The sequence below is a fragment of the Rhinolophus ferrumequinum genome, chromosome 16 (genome assembly GCF_004115265.2).
Source record: "Rhinolophus ferrumequinum isolate MPI-CBG mRhiFer1 chromosome 16, mRhiFer1_v1.p, whole genome shotgun sequence".
NCBI classification, from domain to species: Eukaryota; Metazoa; Chordata; class Mammalia; order Chiroptera; family Rhinolophidae; genus Rhinolophus; species Rhinolophus ferrumequinum.
The window spans coordinates 59,695,043-59,717,669 of record NC_046299.1 but is presented as its reverse complement, the minus strand read 5'-3'; the positions used below and the strand labels follow the sequence as shown (position 1 = coordinate 59,717,669).

Here is a 22,627-nt window from a genome sequence, read left to right as displayed (position 1 = left end):
AATACAGTGCAGCAACTTGATAGAATACTATAAAGCATCATTCAGTCACTGAATGATAGTTCTGCCATCTGTTGGAGAAAATAAAAATACAATGTAGTAACGACATTCATAGCCAACATGTAAACAGATAGCACTTACTTAACGAAAGGCATTGTTCTAAGGATTTTACACATAAAGATAAGAAAAGAGAATACAACAGGAAATGGGTAACTTCAGAGAGTCTTAAAGGATGAGTGAAAAGTTCTGAAGACACAGAAGTGTGAAAGGCTTTGGATTTTAGGGTAAGGGATTCGAAGTCTGGCACACACGACAATATAGAGATTAAGAACAAGCACAGCATAATCTGGAGAACTAGGAGGTGTGCCGCTTTTGCACAAAGGCTGTGGTGAACAGTGGGGAGCAATGTGCTTAATGACCAGGAAAGGGCCAGGTCTTAGAGGGCCATGACTATCAAGCATGGCCTAAGCAGGAAGTGACTGATGAACCTGCATTTGAGATGGCTTTGAAAGAAATTTGACAACAGCACAACTATCTAAGGAACTGATTATCAAGATATAATACTCCACATGAGAGTAGGAGCCTGGACCAATTGAATGATAACAGGAGAGGAGAAGGAAGAGGAGGAGAATCAAAATTAGGAGATTTTGGTGATTCACCATATGTAAGAGAAGAGGAGTCAAGAGTGACATATGTATTTCTAGCTTTGGCGATATTATGAATGGTTGTGCCACCAAAAGCACTGGAGAATAAAGGAGGAGAAATATGTCCAAAAAGGAGTATTCGTGAGTTTTAAATATATTGTTAGAGGTATCTGTGGCTAGTACAGTGGAAATGTCCAGCTGGCAACTGGATTACCAAGTATGAAAAAGATTTTACACGTTATCAATGTATTTGTCATATGTGAAATCATGACAGTAAAAAGTTAAAAGAGGACTGGACTAAAGATGTAAATCTACATTCTAAAAAAGAAAAGGAACCTACAAAGGGAATGGAAGAAAAATGTTGAAGGGTATAAGGGATTTTGGAGAGAAGTGACACAGAGACCAAGATAAACCTTTTAAGATAAAGGCCACATCAAATGTCTATAACATTAAAACCAGTAGCTATTTTCATTTTTTTCCAGGTTCCACATTTACTGGAAAGGGGTTTAAGGAGAACCAAAGAAAGACTTGATTTATTGAATTTAAGATAGGTAAGATACAGAGTATAAACTGAGGATGAAGAAGAAGTCGAGCACACTGAAGACAGACAGACAGGCGGGTGCAGTTAGGTCCCTAAGCGCCGCAGTACAGTCAGGAACACATGAAGAAGAGTGGTCTTCCACAGCATTGTGGCCATTTTCCCCCCGTAACTGGAACAAAGTGAGTGAGAATGGCAATTGATACTGTTAAGTCAGAAGGCAGGTAGCAGATCTTGCTTGATGAACACCAGGCTGCCTGTGGAAATTGAGAAGAATGGCTGAGAATGGGTCTTGAGGAGTGTTTGTTTGGAATAGTTCATCACGAGAATGGGAGCGGTATATGTCCTGAGATAAAGGATAGACTGGAGACATGGCAGGTCCAGTGGAGATTTTAGACACTAAATTTGTCACCATATTTGCATCATTTAAAACTGAACTACTAAACCATTCTGGATGAGAAGCAGACACAGCTGGGGATCTGCTGATGAAAGTGTAAGAGTCTGGTGTACTGGAGAGACACAACATCAGCTATTGCATCTCACCTTGGAAAAGAAGGAAGAAAGACTAGGAGTGATCTGCCTGGAAGGAAATGGAGCAGGGACAAGAAATAAATCCTGTGTAACGGTATGTCAATCATGTAATATTAAATATATAGACAAACTAGAAAGGAACATGGAAAAAATGAAGATACTAGTTGTGTAAAAAAGAATTAAAATTTTTTTCTTTAAAAAAATTTCTTTACTTGCAAAAAACTATTCACAAAAAAGGAGGTAGAAGAAAAAGTCAACTTTGCTTTTAAAATGGTAGTCACAAAACTCTAAAAAACTGAAGTGATAAAGATTATCTAAGTCAATGGTTCCCAACTCGGTATGTATGTAAAAGTTTTTCTTACCAAGACATATTCTGTTGCAGACTGGCTGATTTAGATTATTATTATATTCACAATAGTATGGAAGCCGAGATGGGAAGAAATTTATGCAGGTTGGTTAGGTAACATGTTGAAAAGCCAGGATTAGATAACCCGAAGTGCACGTTATCCGAAATTCCTTTGACTTTGATTGTTTTACATACAGTCTTGTTCCCAATGAATCACGCCCCATCCCGAGAGAAAATATGCTTCTCTGACCCCTAATACCGTGTTTCCCTGAAAATAAGACCTAACTGGAAAATAAGGCCTTGCATGATTTTTCAGGATGATATCCCCTGAACATAAGCCCTAATGCGTCTTTTGGAGCAAAAATTAATGTAAGACCTGGTCTTATTTTCGGGGAAACACGGTAGCAGGCTTGGCCACTTGACTTTAGAAGCAGCATATGCTACATCCAAGCAGAATCCACATGGTCCTGCCAATGCTCTTTTCCCTCAAGTACAAAAGACCTACTGTATTTTGCCGTGTATAATGTGTATTTTTTTGCCCAAATCTGTGAGGGAAAAATAAGGCTGCGTGTTATACATGGGTAGTATTAATTCCACATCTATATGTTTTCATTTCTTTTATTTACGCTTATGAGTTAAAAATGTAACTCTAGAAATCAATAACAATATCCATATGCAAAATAATACCCTGGAATATGATCATCAGTTTTGTCGAACTTACGATGAACTTGCAACGAGGAAGAGTTCGTGGTCTTGGCCTTCTATAACGCATAAATGTTGTAAATTTGTTACCGATACATAAAATTTCTTGTACCGTGTATCTGTTCTTGGGTTTTGTAATTATTTGTTACACAAAATTTATTGTACCATAATGTTAAAAAATAAATGCTAAAATTCCTTTATAATACAAAAACCAAGTACCTAAATGTAAACAAATAAGAATTTGAATTAAAAAATTAAAATGAAAGATTTTTTCCCCCTGAAAGTTTGGGTCAAAAACATGTATGTGCATTATACACAGGAGCACATTATATACAGCAAAATAGGGTATGTCCCAGGGCAGGGGCTGATCCTTCAGCCTGGGTCCTAGAATGAAGAAGACATATGAAGCAAGAGTCCCGACTAATCCACAGCCAGTACGTAACACACTGGGAAATAACAACTGAGAAATACACTTCCTATTGTAAATCACCAATATTTCAAAGTTGGTTGTTAATGCAGATGACTAGCAAACACTGACTAGCATATTCTGAAAACAATGTAAATGCAAAAAATAATTTTACTTGGAAATATTAAATAAATCAAGAATACTTGTATGTACTTAAGAAATATATATATGCTTCAGAAATAGTTACAAAAGAAAAAAGCTTCCTTCAACTAAAAATAAACCCAAAGATAAGAATGATAAAAAGTATACTTTTAAACACTCACTAAAATGTATCTGCATTCTATAACTATATTTTTAAACATGAAAAAGATAAAAAATCTCATTTTCAGTACATTTCTTCAACGCTGCGATCTGTGATATATGAGAAGTAGCTATTAACCACTTTAAGTTTTATTGAGTCACATATTGTTAATTCATAATTATAAAAAGAGAATTTTTAAAAATTTAAAAAGACATTTTTAAAAAGGACCCTTACCGGTAGTAATACAGAGACAAATGATTGTCCAACTGATAAAAGAAATTCAAATTAAAGCCCCACAGGAATATCATTTTTAACTTAATAAGGTATCAAATGAAAAGCAAACCTATTAATCAAGACAGCAGAGCTGAAGGTATTAATACATTTATTAGTAAATGTTTTCATTGTTGCTGCTTTATAATTTTGGTAATAGAAAAGAATTCTGAAAAACTCAGCACGCCCACCTAGCCATACCTTATTTATCTGGTCAGCATCTTCTGGTTCTGGACTAGATGGCAACGAGAGCTGGACATCATGCCATGAACCACTTCCATCGTGCTGTCAGAGAGAAGAGAAGGACAACAGGAACTAATACAGTAACTGCAGGCACTCAGTTCAACCTGAATTCACCCCAAACCAAATGCGAACATGGTCAAGAAGAAACAGGAAATAAGATATCAGAAATCTTTTCATGTCTACGCACTTACAGAAGGAAATGTGGAAGAAGAAAAAAGAGGGCAAGAATAATTTGTGGAAATAAATAATATACTATATAATTGGTGAAAAATAACACACTGTAAGAGTGGGTGAAGCATAAAGCCATTAAAAGTTTCAGAGTGGGAAAAGATATATGAAAAGTTTCCTAAAGAATTTTAAGACTATCTCAACTAAGAAAAATGTAAAATAAAAGTCAAATTAATTCTGCTTTAAGGGTGGTGTTTTGGGTAAAAAGGAGTCAGAAACAGTAATATTAAGTAACTCAACAAGACTTGGCCAAAAATAACTTGATTAAAATTATTCAAGACAAAAATAATTTGATTAAAAGTGCTAGACAATTGAGTATACACATTGATTATTTACATGAAGTCTGAAAACAGGCAAAACTAATTTATGGTGCTAGAAATGAGAACAGGGGTTAACTTGGGCAGGAGGTCACTCAGTGGGAAGGAACATTAAGGGACCTGCTAGGTAGGATGCTGGCAGTGTTCTGTGTTGACTGCATGGTGGTTACTTGGGTACATACATATGCAGAGTTCAGGCTTTATACTCAACATTGATACACCTTAAGCAGTTTACTGGATGTATGCTACACATCAATTAAAAAAAAGTTGAAAAAAATTAAACTTGTGGTCCTTAAACACAATGAAGCAAATGACAGGATAGTAGTAAGTTCTACCCCTTGCCAAACTGGTTTAGGAGCAACCAGGTAAGAAATGGCATGTTCAGTGATTCACAGACAACCTTAAGAAAGAGGAACCAGTGAAGGAAATGCACGGGATGGTGCTGAGGGACTGCGCCCCTGACCAAGACAGTACACTGCGGTCTGGCACTTTGTTCACATGGTACCCCGTTGCCTTGGGACACCCAATGAATCGACAACCTTCAAGGAGCAATGCCACTGCAATCCTCCTCAGACATACCTGCCCTGAAGGAAACGGAAATGTCCTGCACTGAGACAAGAATGCTAAAATGGGAGACATAAGCATGTAGGTAATTTTCTTTATTTACTGCACTGTATACCTACTAAATCAGAATCTCTAGAGGGGACGCCTAGGAAAGTGCATATAGGAAAAGTTCAATAGGTAATACCGACTGACAGTGAAGAATACGCGTTTACCAAATTTCCAGCATGGATAAGGCAATAGCCTAATGAATAACAAATGCTCTCAAAACACTACCTCAAAAAATACTCAAAAGAAAACGAACTTTATATGACTCATGTCAATAAAAAGGTTATCTCTGCTGTAAATGCCTTGACATAAAAAACCAGGCCCAGTCCTACATACAAGTATGCATCTGAGAAAAGAGGGGCTATAAAATTTGACTTATTTCCAAACATCTATAATATTATCCTGTCCACTACAGAGCAGGAAGCCCAAGGAACGGGAGAGAACACAAGCCCACACCACTTTGCCCTGGGCAGGGGTGTAGTTGGAAATATGCAGCAAAAGAAATATAAAATGTCAGCTTGCAGCACAGAAGAACAAAAAGGGGAGCCCAGGGAAACAGATAATACCAGAGATAATGAAGTGACTCCAGGAAATTGTATGTAAATTTCTAGGTTCACCCATGAGCAACACTTGCTTGGATCTGATTCTAAATAGCATATCAAAGACTGAGAAATAAATTAAGATCACTGCCCAGGTCCCAAACTAGCCCCTGGAAGGTGTACATGCAGAACAGATCCGAAGAGTATGGCAAAGGCTTTGAAAACAGAAGTAATGTTAAGACCACAATCCGAAGGTGGCCATTTGGAACTTGTAGCCCGAACCCACCCAGACTGTTTGCCTGCTTTAAAAAAAAAAAAAGAATCAATATCCTCCATAGCATTTAACAAGATCAAGATCCAAAATTACTCAACATACAAACAAGGAACATCTCAACTCACACAGAAAAAGACAACAGACATCAATGCAAAAGTAACACAGATGTTGGAATTAATTGGAAGAGATTTTAACAGAGCTATGATAAAAATTCTCCGAAAGTAAGGGCAAACTCTTGAAGAGAATGAAAATAGAAAGTCTCAGCAAAGAAACACAATATAAAATGAAAACAAATGGAAATTTTAGAACTGAAAAGATTAAACAAGCAAAATTTCAAAGTCCATTAGATAGACTGAATACCAGCATTTGAGATGACAGAGTCAACTTGAAGGTAGATCAGAGAAATCATCCATTTAAACAATGAAAATTTTAAAAGATTGGCAAAAATAAACAAACAAGGGCCTGCTATGGGAGCTGTAGGAAAACAATAAAAGATCTAACATTCATGTAATCGAAGTCACAGAAGAAACAGTGTGGTACACAAAAAAATATTTGGAGAAATAATGGATAAACAAACCTCAAATTTGTAGAAAGACATGAACCTTCATATTTGAGGTCAATTTAAACTAATAGAAAATAAACAAAGTGTGTTCTTTGAACATAAGGGAATTTAACTAGAAATCAGTAACAGAAGCACAATCTTCAAACAGCTGGAAAGTAAACATCAAACTTCTAAATCATCTCTGGGTCTAAAGAAGCCTCAAGGTAAATAAGAAAATATTTTGAGTTGAAGGAAAATGAAGACACATCAAAATTTGTGGAATAGAACTAAAGCCAGTGCTTACTGGGAAAAGTATTGTATGTGACGCTTATAATAAAACAAAGGCATCAAATCCATAACCAGAACAAAATAAACCCAGAACAAGCAGAAAGAAGAAAATAATAAAGAACAGAAATTAATGAAATTGAAAATCAAGAAATAGAAATCAATGAAACCAAAACCAGGTTCTTTGACAACTGCAAAGTCTCTAGCAAAACTGCCAAAGAGCAAAAGATAGAAGACACAAATCAGACACACATCGGGACACAGAAGACATAAACCAGGAATGAAAGCAGGGATATCATTACAGATGTCTGAAGCATTAAAAGTAAATAAGGTAGTAATACTATGAGTGACTCTAAGCACACAAATTTGAAAACTTATATGAAACAGAGAATTTACTCAAAAACCACAAACTAAACTCACCTAAAATGAAACAGACAACCTGAGTAGATCTATGATTACTAAAATGAATTCATAGTTTAAACTTTCCATAAAAAAAAATTGAAGGCCCGATAATTTTCCTGGCAAATTCTTCCCAAATTTAATAATACCAGTTCTATACAATCTCTTAGAGAAAACATCAAATTCACTATAAAATTACTCAAATCAATTAATGAGGGCAGCATTAACCTGATACCAAGTACTACAGACCAATATCCTTCATAAGACACAAAAGTCCTTATTTAACATACACACAAAAAAAGTCCTGTGAATCAAATTCAACAACATGTAAAAAAGAAAAAACATGAACAAGTAAGGTTGATCCTAGGAATGTAAAGTTGGTTCAATAGTCAAAAAAAAAATGTAATTCACCATATCAAGAGAAAAACTATCAATGATTATACCAAGAGATACAGATAGTTTCTGACAAAATTCAACATCCATTCATGACAAAAACTCAGCAGCAAAGTATGAATAGAAAAGAACTTGCTGAACCTGACAAAAGTCCATCTGAAAAATCCCTACAATTGACATCAGATTTCACAGTGAAAGACAATGTTTTACCCCTAAAACCAGGAACAACAAGGCACTCCTATTCAATATTGTACTGTAGTTTCTATCCACTGCAATATGGCAAAGAAAATAAAAAGACAAGTAGGAAAGGAAGAAATAAAACCATCTCCAGACAGACAATATAATTTTGGGTATAAAAAAATCCCAAAGTATATACAGTACTACTACTACAACTAATATATGAATTAGGAAAGTCACAACATACAAGGTTAATATACAAAAATCCAATTTCTATGGCAAAGAACAACTGAAAATTGAAATAAAAAAAGACTACCATTTATAATAAACCAAAATCCACCAAAAAACACCAAGAAAAATCAAAATTAAAAATTAAAGATATATATTTACAAATCTAACAAAATATAGACAAACTCGCTATATTAAAAACAAACATAAAGAGATGCGATAAATCAGAGACGACCTAAGTAAATGGAGAGATACATTCTGCTGATGGATTGACAGACTCAATGTTGTTGAGATGTCCATCTGATATGGGAGAGCTCCCTCAATACGAAAGTTTTAAGCCTCCCTCATTATAGAAATTTTAAGTCTCCTTTTCCCTAGTTTCTTAGCTCCTTAGCCCGTGGCTTTGATTACTCTTCCAATCAGTTTCTGAATCCTAGACTAAAGACTGCTCCTGGCCTGATTCACAGAAAGTCTCTCAGATAACCACTTAAAAGCCTATGACTTCCCAATATCCCCTAAGCCATTCCAGACCCCCCAGGCCAGTGTACTTGTTGATTGTAATCACTGAAGCCTAAAGTTCTTTCCAACTCATTCTGGGCCCAGCTCCTGGACAACTGATGCCACCTGAATGACTGGTTGAATGGACACAGGCTCTATAATAACTAACGGATTTATTAATTAAAATCTTTGTCCTCACGTAGGGGTCTTGAGGATACAGAGGATACCCCAGCAAGATTGACAGTACCAACCAAAGAGGCCAACGCATTTTTCCGGGCGGACCTCGAGATCCCTTCCTCTCATCTGAGATCAGATAGGGTGAGAGTTCCATGAATCCCCCCATAGGTGGTGACAGCTCTACGCCACTGCCCAGAGGAAGCAGATAACAGAAGAACAGACCTCCTGTCCCTCAAGTTCCCATAGAGATTTTATGGGGATCACATCTCTCAAGGGAAAAACAAGGCAGGCAGTTAGAGATAGGTATTGGGTCTCTGCATTACCGTCCAAAAGACCTCCCCTCTCTGTCCAAAACTTCCCCTTTTCATTGTAAACAATTGGGTACAAAATACCCAACTAGATTAAACTGGCCACTCACACCAGCGCAGTTTAAAAAGATGAGGTAATAGCCTCTTGTCAATCGTAAGTGTCAATCAAGTGGCCCCACACCTGGAAAGGAACAGCCCATTCTAGAGAAAAAGGATAAAAACTCTAAGTCCTTGCCAGTGAGGGCCTTTATTTTGAGCCTGGGCCCTGGGCCCTGGGCCCTTTGGGCCTTTTTGCCTTTTGAGCCTCTTCCTTTGTTCTACCTTGAGCCCCTGGACCTTTTTTTGCCTTTGAGCTCCTTCTTTTGCTCCTAATAATCCCACCTTGGGCCTTTGAGCCATTCTTTACTGCTCAGGTACCGCTCCTATTTCCTTGAAGTGTATTATCTCTTCTAGTAAACTGGTTTTTCACTACTTGACCTTGTTATCTCATTCAATTCTTTGTGCGAGACGCCAAGAACCTGGACTCCACCCCGACAAGGGCCCACTCTCCGAAAACAAATCTCTTCTGAATTCACTACAGATCGGTGCCCTCCCAACCAAAATCCAAAAAAATGTTTTTGCAGAAATAAAAAAGTTGCTTATAAAATTTATCTATCAAGGCAAAAAATAAATAAATAAATAAAATAGTCAAACAATTTTGAAAAGGAAAAACAAAGTTGGAGGAGTCACAGTACTTCGTTTCAAGACTTACTATAAAGCGACAGTAATCAAGAGTGTGATATTGATGAAAGGACAAACACTGATCAAAGGAACATAACAGAGTCCCAAATAGACCCACAGATATATGCTCAAAGACAGTTTTGACAAAAGTACAAATGCAATTCAACAGAGAAAGGACAGCTTTTTCAACAAATGGTGCTAGAACATCCATATGCAATAAAGTTAACTTTGCTCATACTCACATCATATACAGAAATTCTCAAAACAGATTGTAGACCTAAATGTTTAACTTAAAACTATGAAACTTCTCCAAATAAACATAGAAAATTTTTGTGACCCTGGGTTGGGCAAAGATTTCTTAGATATGATACCAAAAACATTATCATAAAAAATTGGTTAAGTTTGACTCAAGAGCAGAACTTCATCTTGAAAAACGATTAACAGAAGCAACCGATTAGCTCAGTTGGTTGGAGTGCAGTGCTCTTAATAACAAGGTTGCCAGTTCAATCCCCACATGGGCCACTGTGAGTTGCGCCCTCCACAACTAGACTTGACTTGGAGCTGATGGGTCCTGGAAAAACACACTTAAAATAAATAAAAGCTAAAAAAAACACAAATGATTAACTGAATGAAAGAAGAAGCCATGGACTGGGAGAAAATATTTGCAATAATTCAGACAAAATACTGGGCATAGTGCCTAACTCATAGAGAGCATTCATAAAGTGGCAGCTACTTTTAAAATAATAGCAACAACAAAAATAATGATAATGTGAAGGTCTAGGGTTTGAAACTGACTTCATTAACTCACAATTGCATACAATTGCCAAAAAAGTTAATTCCATTTTTTTAATATTCATTTGTGTTATCATTTACGTACCTGACAAAGGACTTCCATATAAACATATAAAGAACTATCAAAAATCAATATTAAAACAGATAATATTTTTGTTAATGGGCAAAACAACAGACACTTAACCAAAGAAGATACACAAATGGCAAACAAGCATATGAAAAGGTGCTCAGTATGATTAGCCATTAGGCAAATGCAAATGAAAACCAGTGAGATACCACTGTACACCCAGGAGGAAGGCTTTTGAAAAATACTGTCAATACCAAGTGTGGACAAGGATGCAGAACAATTGGAACGTTCATTAATTGCTAGTGAGAATACAGAATTACAGAGCCACTTTAGCAGTTTCTTAAAAAGTTAAACATATACTTAACATGCTACCCAGCAATCCTACCCCCAGGAGAAATGAAAACATGCACAAACGAAAATCTGTGCAAGAGTGTTTACAGACTTTATATCTAACTGCCAAAAACTGTAAAGTGACACAAATACGTATCCTTCAACTGGTAGGTAAATGGATAAACAAATTGTGGTACATGTATAGAATGGAATACTACTCAGCAATAAACAGGAACACGTTACTGATACATGGAGCAGCATAAATGAATTTGAAATGAATTATCGTTAAGTGAAAGAAACCAGACTCAAAAGGCTACGTACGATTCCACTTATGTGACAGTCTTAAAAAGACAAAACTACAGAGATATAAAACAGATCAACAGTTGCCAGGAACCAGCAGTGGGTGTTGGATCGACTATAAAAGGAAAAAAAAAAAAGGAATTTTGGGGCGGCAAATGTAAAAGCTGCACAATTGTATGAATTTGTAAAAGCTCACAACTGTACAACAAAAAAAGGGTGAATTTTACTGCATAAATTATGCCTCCATAGAACAGTACTAAGTAGAATAGTGTCTTCCTAGAAATTCATGCTAACCCAGAACTCCTGCATATGACTTCATTTGGAAACAAGGTCTTTGCAGATGTAATCAAGTTGAAGTCATACTGGATTAGGGCGGGCCTAAATCTAATCTGACTGGTGTCCTTATAAGAAATTTGGACACACAGACACATAGGTCACATGAAGGTCATATAAAGATGGAGGCAGAGATTCAAGTGATGCACCTACAAACCAAGGAATGTTCAGTACTGCCAAGAATCACCCAAAATTAAACAGGTAAGGAACATTCCTCTCCTAGAGTCTTCAGAGAGTGCATGGCACTAACGACTCCTTGATTTCGTATTTCTGGCCTCCAGAACTGTGAGAAAATAAATTTCTGTAGTTATATGCCACTCAGCTTGTGGTACTTTGTTATGGCAGCCCTAGAAAACTAATATGAGACCTGACTAAAAAAAAATTCAAAGCAAACAAAAAGAGAAACTCCATGGGCCGGCCGGGTGGCTCAGGCGGTTGGAGCTCCGTGCTCCTAATGACGAAGGCTGCCGGTTCGATTCTCACATGGGCCAGTGGGCTCTCAACCACAAGGCTGCCGGTTCAATTCCTCGAGTCCCACAAGGGATGATGGGCTCTGCCCCCTGCAACTAAGATTGAACACGGCACCTTGAGCTGAGCTGCCACTGAGCTCCCGGATGGCTCAGTTGGTTGGAGTGCGTCCTCTCAACCACAACGTTGCCGGTTCGACTCCCATAAGGATGGTGGGCTGTGCCCCTTGCAACTAGAAATGGCAGCTGGACCTGGAACTGAGCTGCGCCCTCCCCAACTAAGACTGAAAGGACGACAACTTGAAGCTGAACAGCACCCTCCACAACTAAGATTGAAAGAACAACAACTTGACTTGGAAAAGAGTCCTGGAAGTACACACTGTTCCCCAATAAAGTCCTGTTCCCCTTCCCCAATAAAATCTTTAAAAAAAAAAAAAAGAGAAACTCCAGATAAATCTCAACATCACAAGAAAAATAAAAGTGATACAGCAATATTATTATAACAGAAGAGGCAAGGTAGAATTAAACGTTAAAAGTATTAATAAGGATAATTTAATTAGTGATCAGAGGAACAATCCATCAAGAAGATGTACGAATCATAAAAACTTACATACAGTAGTCCCCCTTATCCATGGGAGATACGTCCCAAAACCACGAGTGGCTGCCTGACCACAGATAGTATTGAACCCTTATATACACTGTTTTTTCCTATACATATCTATCTGTGGTACAGTTTAATTTATGAATTAGGCCCAGTAAGGGATTAACTACAATAATTAATAATAAAATAGAACAATTATAATACTATACTGTAATAAAAGTTATATGAACGTGGTCTCTGTCTTTCAAAATGTCTGGAATTTTCCATTTAATATTTTTGGAACATGGTTGACAACAGGTAACTGAATCCAAGAAAAGGGAACCCGCAGATAAAACAGATTGAAGATACTAAAACAAAAATTGACAGCATCAAAAGGAGACACTGAAAAATCCGTAAATATAGCAGGAAATTAACAATACTCTCAGAAACAGATCAAAGACAATAATTTAGTAAGGATAATTAAGATATAAACAATACAATTTAAAAGCTTAATATAATAGACATACTGCGACCTAAAATATAGAAAAGACACGTTCTATTCAAATAAACATAGAACAGTCACAAAAATTGATCATGCTCTAAACCAGAGGATAACAAACTGTAGTCCACTGGATGAATCCAGCCATCTGGCTATTTTGATTATAGCCCATAAGCAAGGAACGGTTTTTACATTTTAAAAAGTTGCATTTTAAATGATTTTATAAGTATCTACATAAAACATCTCAAATTTGCCTCTTGCCTGAAAAGGCTAAAACCATTTAGTATGTGGCCCTACTTTAAGACGAAGAAAATATCAACACATTTCAAAGAATTTATATCGTATAGATATTATTCTTTATTATTAATGTACTAAGATTAGAAATCAATTAAAAAAATGAAAGCCTCATAATACCAAACCAATATTTTTGAAAATTGAAAAAACATTATTCTAAATAAAATAAATGTATAATACAGCCCAAGAGTTATTAATGATTTTTAAGTTATTGTTATGCCTCAAAAAATAAAAATAAAAAAACCTTCTCATTTTTTAATAGTCTAGCAGTCTAGATTTAGGGAATCAAAAAGAAAAAAGCTATTATTTCCATCAAAGCACAAGAATTTAAAGACCATGAATCTCTAACTAAATCAATTAATAAAACCATCGCTCCTCCAAATAACTCTGTGACATTAACCAGTGGTAGTCTTCTCTATTAAATCTTGACTACAATGAAGTGTCCAAGCCAAAATTAGGAAACATTTTGAGAAAAGATTCTTTAGCACTATAGGGGGAAACAAACCACAAAATAGAAAAAAACAAAAAAACAGAAAAACCTGTTTTTAAAAAAACATTGAATCATGCATGAATGTTCATGCTTCACATTACACATACTAAGAAGCTAATAGTTACTGACCAGTGTTAGGCATTGTTCTAAGCATTTTGCATAATAAATGCGTAAATGCAAAAATAATACATAAAATTACAACACATCACTGTACAAAAACTAAGCAATTCATAGTTAATTAATTGTCCAAGTATTCTGGGCTGCTCTTCTGAGTGAAGTGCCTCAGCAGTTTCTATAAGTTAGGATTTTTAAATTCCAACTGCAATTAACCTTAAGTTAATTAACTCTTATGTCATAGCACTTTATTAGGTTCAAAAAGATAGATAATGCTTCCTCTATTCTAAGAGCATTCAGGAACTACTGTAAGCAAACCATCTTCCACTTTAATTTTTGACACAGCTTAAAAGTAAACTTGTTCTACTATTGTAACTCTTCTACATATTAACTTGCTGGAAAAGCCTATTAATAAGCTCCGTCTTACCCAGGTGGTTCTTCCATGAGTTTGCAGAAACTGGGATTTTCCTACGAGTTCCAGAGCGGCTGCAATGGACATGGATACTTAAAATGACTAACAAACAAGTTTGGCAGTGTTGCCTAATCTCTGCTGACAAGCATCATCGGTGATGTCAACAAAGCTGCCTTGTGTTTCAGATATGCTACAACACAATCACAAGAGGCATCCTAGGAAAGGGAGTAGCGGAAGAGGAGAAACTGACTTTTTCATTTTGTTTTCAAAGTCACTTTTTAAAAACAAAAGTATATGAATGAAAAATCTTACCACATCACACAGACTCTAGAATGTGCACTAAGAAGAATTTTTGAGTAATGCTACAATTCACCTATGGGATTTAAAATCTAATGATTCAAGCTACATTTGAGAGGATTTAAAAGACACAAAGACTGATTTTCAGTAAGTGCTTCAGAGAAGAGGTGATCCTAACAGATGGTTGGGACAAAGACATTTTTAAAACAGAAAAATCTCCCACGCATTCAGATCGACTAACATTGTTATATATGAATAGACTCTATAATATCCTAAGCAAATATTATTTACAAATGCCTTCTGTTTAGATTTTTAATTACACCTACGTATTCAATTTGTACATATTCGAATCATGATATCCTTTTCCATTGGTTTCTTTCGACATTTAAAAACATTAGTTGTAAACTTCTTCTAATTTGTCTACTTTTAATAAAAATACTCAACTTGTTTGTAAAACAAGAAACTAAATAATTGCTTCTGTACTACAAATTTTTTTCTCAACATCACTTTTAAATCCTTGTGTCCAATTGTTTTTTAGTAGATACTTTAGCACATACCAAGGATGCCAAAAAAATGTCAGGGGTGCCAAAAAAATGTATACAAGTGGACACTTTGGTCAAGGCTACTCAAGCAGTAGTTCACCATAATCAGAAGTGACTGGAAACTGATGGGAACCACTTTGAGCACCTCTTGTAATTGCAGAAGTCAAACATGTCTTGTATTCATCATTTGCTATTGGTGTATATTGAGTATTACAATTTCAATACAGTTTTCCTTTCTTAAAACGTGTATACATTTTTTTGGCACTCTTGGCACCCTCTCTATTTCTGGGTTTTCTATTATCTTCTGATCTATATTATTGGTGTCAATATTATATCCTGCTCTAAAGCGTCCAATCCCCCCCCCTTTTCTTTTTGTCCTCAATGTACACAAATTTTAGTCTATGCTGTTAATAATTTTGGAGTCATATTGATGAATCAGCTGTTGTGATTTTCCTGAAACACTATTACAACCATAATAGTGCTGGGAGAAACTATGGTTCTAATCATACATTTACATTGTATCTTATCTTTGCCCTTTGTAACACATCATTCTTATAATTATTTAATATTTGTATGTCCTCCTAGACCACAAGGTAGCTGTCTTGGTTACTACATTAATATCCACGGATTAAGTTAATTTTTATAATGCTCAATCTTCCTACAGAACGTAAGTATTTTCTTTAAATCTTTTATATATATAAGTTTTGCAGATTTCTTTATAAAACGTCACAAATTTATTAAGATATAATGTTTAACTGATACAGTGATTATTTCCAATTTAAATCTATGATTTATTATCCTTGGAATCTTGACTATAGTACCGTATTTACCCGAAACAAAGACCTAGCTGGACAATTAGCTTTCATGAGTCTTTTGGAGCAAAAATTAATATAAGACCCTATCTTATTTCACTATATAGTAAAATAAGATTGGTCTATATAATGTAATATAAGACCTGGTCTGATATGATATGTGATATGATATGATATACGGTATGATATAACATACCAGGTATGATATGATAAGATATGATACCGGGTCTCATATTAATTTTTGCTCCAAAAGACGCATTAGAGCTGACTGTCCAGCTAGGTCTTATTTTTGGGGAAACGGGGTACTGCTTGTCTACTAGAACAGGTTTGTTTGTTTGTTTGTTTTTGGATCATGATCCACAATTAGAAATACATTTTATATCACCATCAAGTACACATATGCATATACACATATACATGAATGTGTGTGTGTGTGTGTATCTAAATAAGGATGGATGGATGATGGACAGGTAGACACAGACATCACATTAAAAACAAGCTTCACAAAAAAATATTGTACTTATTACATGTGATGCCCCCTGATAGCTTCTATAACGTTCTACTTTATTAGGAAAAAATTATAGTTACAATGGACAAAATTTATTTCAAAATCCACTAACCAATAATAATATGCAGTTTAAGAACAATACACTAAGTACAGGATGAGAATTGGTTTTCTTTCTTTTTATCTTCACTACAACCACAATCTTGGTACTCAACAAGTGCTTAATAAAGTATACTGAATGATATAATAGCAATAACTAAATGAATATTAAAGTACATGAAATTAGCTTTGGGTAGCTACCATAAAATTGTGAGCAATAGAAGCAATTAAAAACCTTTGACCTTCACAGTTTTATTGTTGTTGTTGCTATTATTGTTAGTAATATAAAAGCTAACATTTATTAATTGCTTTGTACGTAATGGACACTATGCTTAAGTACTTTATCTGAATTTCCTAATGTATTCTTTACAAGTCCTGAGATAGGAGCTATTACAATCTCTATATCTTTTATAAGGAAGTTGAGGCATACAAAGTTTAACCACCACACAACACACAAGTGATAGAACTGGTCTACATTCAAACTTTTTCACACAAGTGAAAGAACTGGTCTAAATTCAGACTGGTCTAAATTCTAACTTTTTGAAATTACATATATTCTTATTAATTTTCAACATTAACATCTAGATATGCAGCATTACCCAATTATCCCATAGCTAAAAACAACTCAAATATGTATCAACAGGTAGAAAGATAAAAATAAAATGTAGTACATATATATTTACAATGCAATGCTATTCAGCAATAAAAAGGAATGAACTTATACAATGTCACAGTAGACTGGGGGAGTGGAGTAATCACTTTGTGAGGAGAATAAATGTCTAACTATTACACTGTTTTGTACACCTGAAACTAAAAAAAAAAAAACAAAACAAAAGAAAGAACTGATGATATTCAAAAAACAGATGAACATCAAAAAACCATTATGGTGAGGTCAAAAATCCAGAAACAAAAATGGTATATACAGAAAGGACCAATTCAGATATAATTCTATAAAATATAAAACTTATAGTAACAGAAAGTAGACCAATGGCTGCCTGGGCCAGTTTGCGAGAGGACTGACTGCAAAGGGACATGAGACAATTTAGCAGCTATGGAATATTCTGTATCTTGATTGTGGTGGTAGTTATACAACTGTATACATTCATCAAAAACTGAACACTAAAAATGAACATACTTCATTTAATTGTAAATTCAACCTTACTAAAGTCAATATATGTTTTAATTTGTTTCTTCTTCCTCTTCACTTCCCTTCTCTTCCTGAACATTAGGTGAGACACAGCGAGATAGGTCTCCTCCTCCCCCACCTCCCTCAAAAAAGATAAACCAGTCTGGCCTGGGGTTTCAGAACCTAGGTTTGAGGAACATGTCCCCAGGCCGGGAGTGTGGGGTGGGGAGCTTACAAAGGCATGTCGGAGCCCCAAACTGTGAAAAGGACGTCCATCAAGGGGGTGGGGGAACAACTGATACCAGAGTCACGCCTGAGTAGGATGAGGAGGGCACACACACATAGGGGCAGCCTGATGTGGGCTGTCAGAGTCCAAGCAAAGTGTGCTAGGCATCCACACGTGGGGTGACCTGGAGAGGATTACCAGAGCTCAAGCAGCAGGAAGAGCAATAGGCACACCCAGCTCCCAGATCTTGGCTTCTAAACACCATTCTCCACTGGGCTCCTTGGAAAAAATGGCTGTCTTCGGGTTGGGTTAGGGAAAAGGCTAAACAAGCCCAGGACATCTTGTATTACAAAAAAGGAAGGTACTACTCAAAGAATAATGGGCACAAGTCAAAAACAGAGACATCAACCTGAAAGAGTTTTCAATTGCCAACAATTGAACAGTTGTTCAATTGGACAGTTGGAGCATCAAAATAAATTATATTCCCAGATTATAACTGACTGCATAAAAATAAGAAACCACAAGTGCACACTAATTTATAAATAAGTCATCGAATAAATTGGAAATTCGACAAGGAATAAGATAGTTATATAGTTTCAAAATTCCTCCCTACAAAATATTAATTACACAGGAGAAAAACCCTTATTAGTAGGAAATACACTCTTAATATTTGGGAGTGAAATGCTTCAGCAGGCAAATTACTCTCATGTGGTTCAGGAAAAAAAGTTCATGAAACCTGAAGTACTTGAAATGGTTTTATAAGAATGAGAAGATTTTCGAAAATTTATATTAAAAAATAAATAAAACCAAATTTCCTTTATCTCATATAAGGCAAGGGAAAAATACAAACAATGGAAAGGAAAAACATAACTACTATTTCTGCAGATTATATGCTATCTAAATTAAAAATTCCAAATAAATCTAATGATAAATTATTAGAACTCATGATAACGGTATTAAGGTTGCTGTATACAAACTTGATAAATCAAAGTCTATTACATTTCTGTATACCAGCAACATTCCATTAGAAAATGGACGCACTTAATAACAGCAACAAAAACTTTAAGTACCAGAAATATATCTAACAAAATTGTAAAAGGTTTTTAAGGAAAAAAGTAGTTTATTTAAACTAAATCAATGGACCTATATATCACATTTTTGGGTATATATAGTCTAAATATTCTAAGATGTTAATTCTTCCTGAAATTGTTCTATTGGTTCAATGCTATTCTCATTAAAATCCCAAGAGTTTTTCATAGGACTCAATAAAATGATTCTACCATTTTATGAAAAAGTAAAAGACTAAGAAAAACTTCAAAAGAACAAGTTAGGAACCATAATATACTATCAATTCTTATAAAAGCAACAGTTAGATTACATAACTTGGCACTGGGATAATGTCACACAAACGGGTATCTGGTTTTATAAGAGCAGGCACTGACTGCATATCAGAAGACAAAGAATGGACTTTTAATACTTTTAGTATTGCACCTATTGATTACGCATATGGAAAAAAAAAGAAAGTGGATCTCTATCTCATAACTTACATATACCAAAATCAATTGAGGTGTTTGTAATTTAATTGTAAAGGGGCAAACTCTTAACTTTTTTAGAAAAGAATAGGAGATTATTTTTGTGACCTCAGACCTAGGAAAGATTTCTTAAATGAGGGTTTCTAAAAGCACAAAGAAAAAGTCTGAGAAATTCAGCTATATTAGAGTTGAGAACTTTTGTTCATCAAAAGATACCAAACAGTGAAAAAAAGCAGGCCACAGAAGGGAAGAGACATTTGCAACACATATAACCAAAAAAAAAAAAAATTTACATCCAGAATAGTAAAAAAACAAAAACCACTGAATCACACAGACAAAAAACACATGTGTTCGCGCACACACACCAACAAAAGACATGAGGAGGCAACAAACATTCCATAAACACACAAAGAAGCAACTTTATGATTGAGGTTTTGCAGGGAAATGCAAAATATAACTGCAATTAAATATCACTATATTCCAATCACGTGACAAAAATTAAGAAGTTGGATAATACCAAGTGTTGCACAGATATGGAACAATGGAAAGCAGTATCTAGTCCATGAGGAGAGTAAGACAGATTAAACAATTTTGGAAAACAGTTTGGTGTTTCGAGAGTAGAATATTCCCATGCCCCACGATTCACTATTTCCACTTCTAGTTATTACACCAGAAGAATCTTTGCACATGTGTACCAGGAAAATGTTCATTATCAGTATTATTTGTCATAGCAAAAAAAACAAAAAACAAAAACTGGAAACAAAGTGGGTATCAAGAGTAAAACGGACAAAAAATTATTGTTCGTTCACAGAACAGTACAGAAACGAACATTAATGAAGTTGAACTAAACATAAATATGAATGAACCTTGCTGAATGAAAGAAGCAAGTCACAGAGGAATACTTATAATGTAATATCATTTACATATAGTTCTAAAAGAAACAAAGTGAGTATTCATAGGGATACAAACATAGGTGATTAAAAGTTAACAGAAAAAAATGGAAATGCTAGATTCTGGAAAGGGAAGGCACTACAGACAGGAAGAATGTAGGGAACTTCTTAATGTCTCATTTCTTAACCTGGGTGGTTGAGTACAAACCTGTTTCACGTTATTCATTACATTACACCCTCATGTTGTGTATGCTCTTTCTGTGTATACTTCATGAACTTTTGTTCCCCCTAGAGTAATGAGAACAGTCTGGGCCTACAGAAGCATGAGCTCGCTGGCCTTTCTGTGGTTCTCCGCCACCAAATGGCATTCATTCAGCAGCTCCTTAACTCTTAGTGCACTCACTCACCAGAACGCTGCTGCTGCTGCTTTAAATCTTCACACACACACACACACACACACACACACACACACACACACACACAAATACACCCGGGGAAGGAGAGAAGAATTATGTGAGGGAAAATTATTGGTTTATTCTCAACACTGGAGGCAAGACGAAATAATAAAACAAAACATCTTTGTATCACACTTTAGTTTATAAAACACTGTTATGTACTTCTTTATTTTTAGCCCCGAAACAGGTAGACAGGGTATGAATTATCAAGATTAATCTCCAAAAATATGCCAGAAAGAGGTATCATCACGCTCTTCTCATTATTCTACCTCAGATTTTTCTTTTCCTATTCCAAGGTCAAAACAGATGTTGAATGTAATAATATGATAAAAGTGAACAGGGAAAATAATGAAATGATCTGGAAGAAAATGGACGGGTATGATCACTTTGAAAAACTGTTTTGAACTAAAGCTCTACTAAAGCTGAATTATCTACACACCTTATGACATAGCTATTCTATTCATAGGCATATACCCAACAGAAATGCACACACATGTTCACCAAAATATACTGTAATACTGTAGCAGCACAGTTCATAATAACCCCAAATTGAAAAACTGTCTGAATGCCTATCAACTGTAGAACAAATGAAATAAATTGGGGTAATTCACATCATGCAATACTCTAGAACGATGAGAATGAATGCAAAATATGGATGGCTCACACATATAATGTTGAGCAAAAAGAGCCAGATTTTTAAAAAGAATATACATGATTTCATTCATATAAATTTCAAACACAGATAAACACATCTCTGTCTTCAGAAACCATTCAGTCACCATGAGAAAAGTAAGGTAATGACTTGAAGGGAGCTTCTCTTCCGGGGTTCTGGTTATGTTTTATTTCTTGCTACACCAGTATTTTCAGTTTACAAAAATTCACTGAAATAGACATGTATGAACAGTACCCTTTTCTATATGCAAAACATGCTTCAAGTTTGAAATGGGATGTAGGGAATTAAAGTAAAGAAACAAGATACCACCAAAATTTTTTTTCTGTATGTCCACATGTTCTTCAGATCAGGATGAAAGTTCTTATTTAAAATCCTCTAAATTAGACAATACAATAAAAGAAGTAGTAAGCTGACAGCATAGGGCCTATAGTCAATATTGTAATAAATGGGTACTAGACTTACTGCGGTGATCACTTTGTACGTTATATAAATGTGTAATCACTATGGTGTACACATGAAACTACTATAATATTAATATGTGAACTGAAATTGAAATTTAAAAAACATTTTTTTAAAGAAGTTAAATATTTAAGCTAAAATATTTCAAAAGTCCTGGGTTTAAAATATATTCTGTCCTAGGATGCAAGTGGGTGACCTTGAGACATGCAGTTAAATCTGGGAGTCTCACTTTTCTGACCATTAAAATAGGATTACTGCTGTCCTCCCTATCCCACAGTGTCGCTGTGATGAAGAAAATAAGGCACCTGAAAGTGCTGTTTAAACTGTGAAGTAACCTTGAGCTGTGTATAACAAGGACAAAAAATAGATCAAAGGCCAAATACAATGGCTTACAATTTTTAAGTTTTATTTGTGTGCAATTTAGAACTGTGTTCAAGGGAACTCTTAAATACAGAGGCCTATTTAATCAAATAAAGACGCCATGGCCCTGGGTTTGTCTGAGGGATGCAGGATGATGGTAAGCAGCGCTGGAGATGCCTTCCCAGCCTCCTCTCCCTGCTGTGCCCAAGGTTTGTCTTAGAATACCACTGTGTACACAAGGGGTTGGAGTCCCGAAGACCAGAGTAAACAGTCCTTGTTTTAACACTAATTAGCTTTCTGAG

General features: G+C 35.4%; 1 protein-coding gene across 1 annotated transcript in view; it reads right to left on the bottom strand.

The window, feature by feature from the left end:
• Positions 1–22,627, bottom strand: part of CCSER2 (coiled-coil serine rich protein 2) — a 164,532-nt gene that overhangs the window by 36,069 nt on the left and 105,836 nt on the right. The window contains exon 7 of the mRNA XM_033131432.1: positions 3,937–4,020. Coding sequence (XP_032987323.1) covers positions 3,937–4,020 — 84 coding nt within the window. The remainder of the gene's footprint in view (positions 1–3,936; positions 4,021–22,627) is intronic.